This window comes from Furipterus horrens, unplaced genomic scaffold (assembly GCF_987537825.1).
Source record: "Furipterus horrens unplaced genomic scaffold, mFurHor1.1.pri manual_scaffold_6, whole genome shotgun sequence".
Taxonomy (NCBI): Eukaryota; Metazoa; Chordata; class Mammalia; order Chiroptera; family Furipteridae; genus Furipterus; species Furipterus horrens.
The window spans coordinates 32126663-32136288 of NW_028327176.1; the positions used below are offsets into that span (position 1 = coordinate 32126663).

The 9626-nt window shown below is 36.4% G+C and overlaps 1 protein-coding gene across 1 annotated transcript in view; it reads right to left on the reverse strand.

Annotated features, from left to right (window-relative positions):
- FSHR (follicle stimulating hormone receptor) overlaps positions 1–668 on the reverse strand; it is a 166498-nt gene extending 165830 nt beyond the window's left edge. Inside the window, exon 1 of the mRNA XM_090280729.1 lies at positions 517–668. Within this exon, the coding sequence (XP_090136855.1) occupies positions 517–668 (152 nt within the window). The remainder of the gene's footprint in view (positions 1–516) is intronic.
- Positions 669–9626: the final 8958 nt, after the last annotated feature.

A 9626-nucleotide genomic window follows, 5' to 3' on the forward strand; every position in this document is an offset into this window, starting at 1 on the left:
TTTCTCTTTTTTTCTTCCTTTCGTCACATCCCATCCCCTGTCTCATCCCCCCTCCTTCTCCCCAGGAAGTAGAATCTCAGTTTAGGAATTATTTGCTGGTGCCTCCAAGGCAATAAAGACCCTTGCATTCTTGAAATTCAGTGTCCTCAGGAGACTCACATTGTAGATACCATTTAAATCAAAGTTGTCTTTCTGTCTCCAATTCTAGGTCTTCTAAGTTTCTGCTTTTTATAAGTTTTACTCTTCTGGTTGCAACGAAGAGAGTGTAGGACCCAGGAGCAAATGTGTTGAAAGGACATTCATCTGCTCTTCCCTGACAAATGCCATGACCAACTCTCACTAAAATCCTTGGAGAGATGAGGGGCACAGGTGTTGAGCTGGGGGAGTTTGTTTTATTCAAGCCTTAGGTCAGCGCTGAAATATTTCAGCTCAAAAGTTATCAGCCTAATACGAAAATATACTACCACGCAACACGCAAATGCCTGCCACGTAGTGCCCACGGCCTCTGATACTCACAGTTCAATTGCATTCCTGGGGAGGTCGAAGGGAATCTCTGTCACGTCGCTCCCTTGGCAGAGGAAAACCCTGTTAGAGCAGTGACAGATCCGATGATGACATCCTGAGCCCAAGCTCAGGAAGGTCAGCAAGGAGGCCAGCAGCAAGGCCATGCTTATTTATCCATCCTCCTGCTTTCTTCCTGCACTTGCAGATTTCAGAGTCTCCACGCAGCACCCTTATGAGATCTGCCTCTAGTGAGTTGGTAGGGTCACATGACCCAAGGAATGCTTTTTTTTTTTTTTCTTTATTTTCTTTCTTTCTTTCTTTCTTTTTTTTTTTTTTTTTTGTTACTCCAGAAGAAGAATAGCAAAAGTCCTGTGTGGGGCCCCAGTAATTTCTAGGGGCAAAATAAGCTACTCCCTTATTCTTCATGATTGCTTTTCTTACACCCTGACCCAAGGAAGACAGAAAGTAGAACCTTAATGCATGTGTGGAATAAGTTACATTATTTCACTGTACAAGTGTCTCTGTTCTTCACCATTCTCTTCTCAACAGAGTGACATGACTGACTTTCTCTATAAAGAAACACAATCTACAATGTGAAACATCACTAAGAGTGTCACTCACTAGAAGGCAGAGGCTTGTTTCTAGTCTTGGCATCAATGTCTTCCCCCAGCCCACTTGAAATAACACAGTGGGTTGTGGTCATTGACCCTCTTTCTTGCTGTAATTAATAACCCAAAATGGTGCTGTTCAGAAGACAGGCAGGTGGATTATGAGCCCCAGACCAATCTGATCTCAGTAGGTGGGAGGCAGTGCTGAGGGGGTTACCTCCAGGGGTAATTGACTAACCTGAGGGACCTAAGGAATGGGTTGTTTTCAGTGGAGATTTAGTAAATGCTGGCAGTCTAGCTTCTATTGCATATCCTGTCTGTTGCTTTCCAGATATGAAACTTGCCCTTGCCTTTTGGAGGTTGGCACAAATGAATTTATTTAATCTATGCTTTTGATTTAATTTTAAGTGTTCCTTGTGGGTGACAGTCCTTGCTCTTTTGTTGGCATTCCCAATCTCCTTGATGGTGAAGAACTTTTGGCAGCTGAAGTGGCCTCCTACTTTAAACTCCAGAATCTATGAATATTGAAAGGCAGAATATTCTTTAAGATCCTGCCCATAATTTGTTACTTGCTAAAATTAATTTCAACATTGTCTTTATGTAATTAATTGCATAAAATTGAGTTATGTGAAACTGCTAAATATGTATATATCAATTCCTCTCCCTCCCACTCTCCTATCTCACTTGGAATTAAGACGTATAATTAATTGATTAAATTATCATCAAGGGAAAAACAGGAGCAAGTAATTTTTAGCGTGAAATTCTTGCCTAGCTTCTTCTGGGAGCAACTGATTTATTCTGACTCCAGGATTTGAAGATCAGGACAGTATCCATATGGACTCTTTATTGTTGAAAATTTGGCTAACATGAACTGTTATATCTCATTCAAAAGTCAATTTATGGAATCATAGCCTTTCTGATGTGTAAGACTTCAATCAACTGACTAATGCTTAAGTTTACATTAAAATATTCACATTAATTTAAAGGGGTTTACTTAACAATGCTTGACTAACTCCAGTGACAAAAAAGTCCTAACCAGTTGAACCCCTCACTCATATCCCTGCCCCACAAATTCTCACTTAGATTTCAGAGAGCTCCAATTATAACTAAGTAAATCCTTGTAAAATGAGTGAGAAATCTTTTAAAAATTGATGTTTTGATTTTAAAACTATGTCATATTCACAACTTATGGATAACATGCAACAAATGTATATTATTAAGTGAAATAATAAAACAAACAGTTGTAAGCTGAAGAAATAGTACATAATAGTATATTAGTTGCTCCTCCCTTAACCCTCTTGTTCTTATGATGAGAAGTGACCATTAATCTGAATTTTGTCTTTATTATTCCCTTGTTTTTTGAAATTAATTTTATCACCACATTAGGTATCTCCAAACAATATGTATTTTGCTTAATTTTGCTTATTTGGCATTTTATAGAAACTGTATCATTTGTCCAGTAGTCTTTTTTTACTTTCTACTTACAATAACCTGAAATTTGTTTTTTAAGTATATTTTATTGATTATGTTGTTACAATAGTTCCAATTTTTTCCGCTTTGCTCCCCTCTTCCCAGTACCCCCCCCTTCCACCAGCAATCCGACCCCTCTTAGTTCATGTCCATGGGTCATGCATATAAGTTCCTTGGCTTCACCCTTTCCTATATTATTCTTTTTTTAAAAATTTAATTAATTACTTTTTTTTATAACAAAAACAATAGCAATTCCACTCTCTCAGAGTTAATACCCTTTATAATCTTATAAAGGACAATGGGTGAAGATCTCATGCTCCTCTAGCTGCTTCAAACTGGACATGGTCATCATCCTACCTACCCTTGGGTCCAGAAATCCCTAATAAGAGTGGGGGTGTAGAGGTAAGGGTGGCCTTCCCACATGGGGAAGGATCGTGCAGACTCCAGGTTGGTTGGCTGTCCCCCGGCAACGGCATGCTTGGCTTAACAGGCTGGCATCCTTGTTGTATTCTGGAGGCAACAGATTTGGCAACAGGTTTAAAAGGCATCATTCAATCCATAACCACTAGATGACAAAAGACAGATATTAATTTTTCGATGTCCCACATTAGGGAAAAGAAGGGCTTCTTTGGAGGAAGGTGTGCCAGGCTCATCTCACCTGTCCAAAACACTTTTGCCCATTATACTTAGTTTGGGCTGAGGGAAATATTTTAGGTTTCCCGCCTCTCAGATCTCTGGGCTCTTTCTGTCCAAGCCATTAGGACAGAAAAGAAAAACCAGTTTTAAAGTGAAGCCCATAGACCACCCCATTCTTCACCAACCCAGCCACTTAGTTCAGCCAAACCATTGAGTCTCAGGAGGCAGCAATGCAGACAGGATTAACTGAGGCCTATATGTACAGACAGACACTCAGGTAATGAGATCATAGGCTTATGCCCTTTGAAAACAGAAAACAAATGTTAATTTCTGTAACATAACCCACAAACAAGTCTCTAAATCTGTAGGACTGTCTTATTGGAAGACATTCAATTACAAGGCATTTGACATTCTTCTTGCCTGTAAATTAAACATCTTGGATGATACCACAGACATAGTTTAACTTTCAAGTGAAAACAAATTTTAAATGAAAAGAAACTTTAAAGACAGTTAACTTTATTACTTTATAGTCTACCACTGAGCATTGTGATTTTCCTTGAATCACGATTTTTCTCCCTAAGATTACACTCCTTGTCATTAAAGGGACTGGATTAAGCCCATTTTTAATTTATCCTGTTCATTTGCATAAACACAACAAGAGCAGCAAATGATCACTTATGATCTTTAGTTCTGCCTTGCTGGAACTTACGCAAGGAACATTTAGGGTGACCTTCAGTCAGCCCTTCAGGGCACAGAAGCTGAGTCACATACCTGGCATTCAGCCTTGTCTGTCCTTCTAATATTCACTGAACTTGCATTTCCATTCTTTATATTTTCATTTTTTCCCCCACTAAAAATTTTTTTGTTTGTTTTTCCATTACAGTTGTCCCACTTTTGCTTCACTGCACCCTGCCTCCCTTCCCCCACATTCAGTCCCCACCCAGTTGTCCATGTCCGTGGGTCATTTATACATGTTCTTTGACTAGAACCTTCCTGTTCTTACCCCCTTATCTCCCTCCCATCTCCCCCCTTGTTACTGTTAGTTTTTTCCTTGTTTACATACCTCTGGTTCAATTTTGCTCATTTGTTTGTGTTGTTCATTAGATTCCACATATGAGTGAAATCATATGGTATTTTTCTTTCTCTGACTGGCTTATTTTACTTAGCATAATGTTTTCTAGGTCCATCCATACTGTCTCGAAGGGTAAAATTTTCTTCTTCTTCTTCTTCTTTTTTTTTTTTTTTTTTTTTTTTTACAGCTGAGTTGTATTCCATTATCTAAATGTCCCATTGTTGTTTTATCCAGTAATCTCTATACTGTTACAAAGGGTACAATTTTCTTTTTTTTATGACTGAGTAGCATTCCATTGTGCAAATGTTCCATAGTTGTTTTATCCACTCATCTATTGATGGACACTTGGGCTGCTCCCATATCTTGGCAACTGTAAATAACATTGCAATGAACATAGGGGTGCTTATGTTCTTCCAAATCAGTGTTAGGGTTCCTTTTGATATATTCCCAGAAGGGGACTCCTGGGTCAAAAAGAAGATCCATTTTTAATTTTTCAGGTATCTCCACACTGAATTTCATCAAGGGCTATTTCTGCATCTTTTGATATGATCATGTGGTTTTTATCCTTCACTTTGTTTATGTGTAGAATCACATTTACTGATTTGTGAGTGTTGTATTAACCTTGAATTCCTGGAATAAATCCCACCCGATCATGGTGTATAATTTTTTGATGCATTGCTGTATTCTGTTTGCTGATTTTTTTTTTGAGGATTTTAGTGTCTATGCTCATTAGGGATATTGACCTATAATTTTTTTTCTTTTTAGTGTCTTTATCTCATTTTGGAATTAGGATAATGCTGGCCTCATAAAATGAGCTTGGGAGCCTTTCCTCTGCTTAAATTTTTGAAGTTGTCTGAAAAGGAGAGGTGTTAGTTCTTCTTGGAATGTTTGGTAAAATTCTCCCTTGAAGCTATCTGGTCCAAGACTTTTGTTTCTTGGGAGTTTTTTGAGAACTTTTTCAATTTCACTAGGTGTAATCTGTCTATTCAGGTTCTTTGATTCTTCCTGATTTAGTTGTGGAAGATTATATGTTTCTAGGGATTTATCCATTTCATCCAGGTTGTCCAGTTTGTTGGCATATAGTTGTTCATAATATTTTCTTATAATCCTTTGTATTTCTTTAGTATTAGTTGTTATTTCTACTCTTTCATTTCTGATTTTATTTATTTGGGTCCTTTCTCTTTTTTTTCTTGATGAATCTGGTTAAAGGTTTACCAATCTTGTTTATCTTTTCAAAGAAGAAGCTGTTGGATGCATTGATCTTTTGTATCATTTTTTTAAGACTCTATTTCTTTCATTCCTACTCTGATCTTCGTTATTTGTTGTTTTTTTTTCAAGTTCCTTTAAGTGTAAACTTAAATTGTTTATCTGAGTTTTTTCTTTTTCTTTTCTTTTTAGATAGGCCTGTAATGTTATGAATTTTCCTCTTAGGATTGCTTTCCCAGTCCCCACATAATTTGGATTGTTATGTCCTCATTTTCATTTGTTTCAAGGTATCTTTTTATATCTTTGTTGATCTTATTGTATAATAACATGTTATTTAGCTTTCATATCTTTGTGTGTTTTTCAGTATTCTTCTTGTGATTCATTTCTCGTTTCATGGCATTGTGGTGAGAGAAGATGCTTGATATGATTTCAATCTTCCTAAATTTATTAAGGGTTGTTTCGCTTCCTAACATGTGGTCTGTCCTAGAAAACGTACCATGTGCACTCGAAAAATATGTATATTCTGCTGCTTTGGGGTGAAATGTTCTGAAGATATCAATTAAATCCATTTGATCTAATTTGTCAGTTAAGGCCACTGTTTCCTTGTTGATTTTCTTCCTGTAATATCTACCCATTAAAGTCAATGGGGTGTTAAAATCCCTGACTATGACTGTATTTTTATTTCTCCTTTTATGTCCATCAAGATTGCTTCACATACTTAGGTGCTCTTATGTTGGGTGCATAAATGTTTACTAGAGTTATATACTTCTGTTGGATTTTCCCTTTATCATTATGTAGTGTCCTTTTTTGTCTCTTACTATAGCCTTTACTATAGCCATTTTTTTCAGATGTAAGTGCTGCTACACCAGCTTTTTTTTCTTTTCCAGTTGCATGAAATATCTTTTTCCATCCCTACTTTTAGTCTGTGTGTATCTTTAGATCTGAGATGGAGCTCTTGGAGGCAGCATATATATGGGTCTTGTTTTCTTATCCATTTAGCTATCCTTTGTCTTTTGATTGGAGAATCTCAGCCATTTGCTTTGAAGGTGATTATTCATAGATACATATGTAGTGCCATTTTATTGTTCCCTTTCCCCCCTTTTCTCTTTTTCCTTTTCTTCCTCTTCTTCTTCTTCCTCTTCTTCTTCTTCTTTTACTTCTTCTTATTCTCCTTCTCCTTCTACTCCTTCTCCTCTTCCTCCCCCTCCTTCTCCTCTTCCTCGTCCTTCTTCTTCCTTCTTCTTGCTTCTTCTTCAAGCAAGCCCTTTAACTTTTGTTGTGGTACTGGTTTGGTGATAACAACTCCTTTAGCTTTTTCCTGTTGGGAAGCTTCTTATTTCTTTCTTGATTTAAAATGATAGCCTGCTGGGTAAAGTAGCCTTGATTGCGGGTCCTTCCTTTTCATTATCTTGAATATTTTACAACACTTCCTCTGGCCTTCTGTTGAGTAATCAGATGACAATCTAAGTGGTGCTCCCTTGTACATAACTACCTGCTTTTCTCTTTTGGCTTTTAAGATTCTCTTTTTGTCTTTAAGCCTTGTCCTTTTAATTATGATTTGTCTTGGTGTAGCCCTCTTTGGGTCCAACTTATTTGGGACTCTTTGCGCTCCCTGGGCCTGTGTGTCTTTTTCTTCACCAGATTAGGGAAGTTTTCTGTCATTATTTCTTCAAAATGTTTCTCAATTCCTGTGTGCTTCTTTCTCCTTCTGGTTTTTCCATGATTTGGATGTTGTTATGCTTCATGTTGTCCAAAATGTTTCTTAAGCTCTCCTCACTTTTTAAAATTCTTTTTTCATTTTGCTGATCTGCTTGCGTGTTTTTTTCTGCCTTGTCTTTCAAAGCACTGACTCGATCCTCTGCTTTATCTAACCTACTGGTTTACTCTGTCCCATGTATTATTTATTTCAGATATTGCATTCTTAATTTCTGACTGGTCCTTCTTTATGGTGTCTATGTCTTTTTTCATGCTTTAAGTATCCTTATAATTATTACTCTAAACTCTCTGTCTGATAAATTGCTTGCCTCCATTTCTTCTAGTTCTTCTGGAGAATTCTCTTGTTCTTTCATTTGGGATCTGTTTCTTTGTCTTCCTATTTTGGCTGCTGTTTTGTATTTTCTACCTTTGTTGTCAAACTGACCAGTGGTTGAACTAATCAAACTTTTATCAGTGGCTTGGCTTAAGAACCATAGGGTGAGGCAGAGTAATTTCTGTAGGAAGTGGTATTGCTTCACCTCAGGCTGATGCCACTTGGAGAAGAGTGCTCTGCCTGAAAAAGGTTACTTCTGCAGTATGGGAAATTACTAAGCACAAGAATCCTGGCAGCCGTTCCTTCAATTCTCCCCCCAGAGTCACCAACCCCAGACTTCCCTCAAGTGTCTCTAGTCTACTCTGCTCTCCTTCTGCCAGAGCCCAGGGTAAGTGGCTACAAACAAAATTTTGTACATTAACCCTGTAAGGGGCTCTCTGCATCCCCAGCCATCTTTCCCTGGCAGATAGAAACCCCGCTGTTTTTTTTTTTTTTATACCTGAATGTTATCTGGGATCCTTTCCAAGTCTAGTGCTGTAGGCTGGGGAGCTCAGATTAGAATTTTGACCCCACACTTCTCAGGGGGAACCCCCTTGGCCACTGAAAGTTCCATCTGCTTCAGTTGCTGCCTGCCTGTTGGAGACCTGTCAGCCCTCTTGCACTTCCTCCACACTCCCTACCAGTCTCATCATGGTGGAAGTGGTTTCTTCTGTCTCTCCTTGGTTATAAGGCTCCTCTCCAGCTCATGTTCAGTTGGTTATTCTAGATAATTTCTCTACAATTTAGTTGTAATTCCAGATTGGTCCTAGGAGGTTAGTGTAGCTTCCACCTACTCCTCTGCCATCTTGGATCTTCCATATGTTAGTTATACGTGTTTCTCAATTTTCCATTATGATTTATCTTTTACACACCTGTATTATACAGATATATGGTTTTGAAATTTATAAACTAAACATATCTGTAAATTTAAATTTTTTTGATTTAATCTAGTATAATGTAAATTTAATTGTGTAGTAGAGAATGTGTTCTGTATTGATTTTTACCCCAATTATATTGATACTTTTCTATACTTACAGTAAATTTTTGTAAATGCTTAACTTGATCTTGAGAAGAATCAATATTCTCTATTTACTTGTTGACAGGTAAAGAAGTAAATAGAGAATATTTATCCTGTAAACTCAGCATATTATTATTTTCCCATAAACCCAGCATATTATTAGTTTCCTAAAATCTTCTATGTATTTGCCAATATTTTAAGTTTTCATTAAACTACTCAAGAAATTTCTGTTGAAATTTTGCATGATCTTTATATATTTAAATACTATTTGGGGTCTATAAGTTTAGAATGATTACAAGATAAGTTAAACTTCCTGTCATTTTATGGCATTTTACTCTATCCATGATATTGTTTTCCATGTTAATGTCTATTTTATCTGATATCTGTCTACATCAGCTTTTCATTTGATAAATACATTTATTATATATTTTTCTACCTTTGTGCTTTCAATTTTTCTATGTCTTTATTTGTTAGATATCCTTTTGTAATCACTTATGACCTATATTTTATGTTTTAATCCATTTTTACAATTTTTTTTTTAACAGATGACCTCAATAATTTACATTTACTCTAATTATCAACCTATGTGTATTGTTTTTACCATGTAACTTGCTTTTTATTTTGCTCTAAATTTACATGCTCCACTTTTTTCTTGGCTTTTATTTATTAATTTTTTGCATGCTTGTTTTCTTTATTGCTATTGTTTTGTGTTGTTTTCTCATTCTATTTCATTCTGTCTACTGTTTTGGACATTATATACTCTCCTTATAAATTTTAATGGTTATTGTCTAATTTTTACCTATTACTTTGACCTTATGCTTATACCTTTTACTCACAAAGTTTAATTTTATCAGTATTTTAAGTTCTCTCCTGAAAAATGCATGAATGTAAAAATTTTAAATCTACTCACTGGCTAGCTAAAATGCATTTTTGTTGTTCGACATTTTAGTTCTGCCATTATTACATATCTCATTATGTTATATGTTCAGTATTTGCTTAGATTCTTTGTCACTTTGGACCATGTCCATGATACTCGGAGAAGTT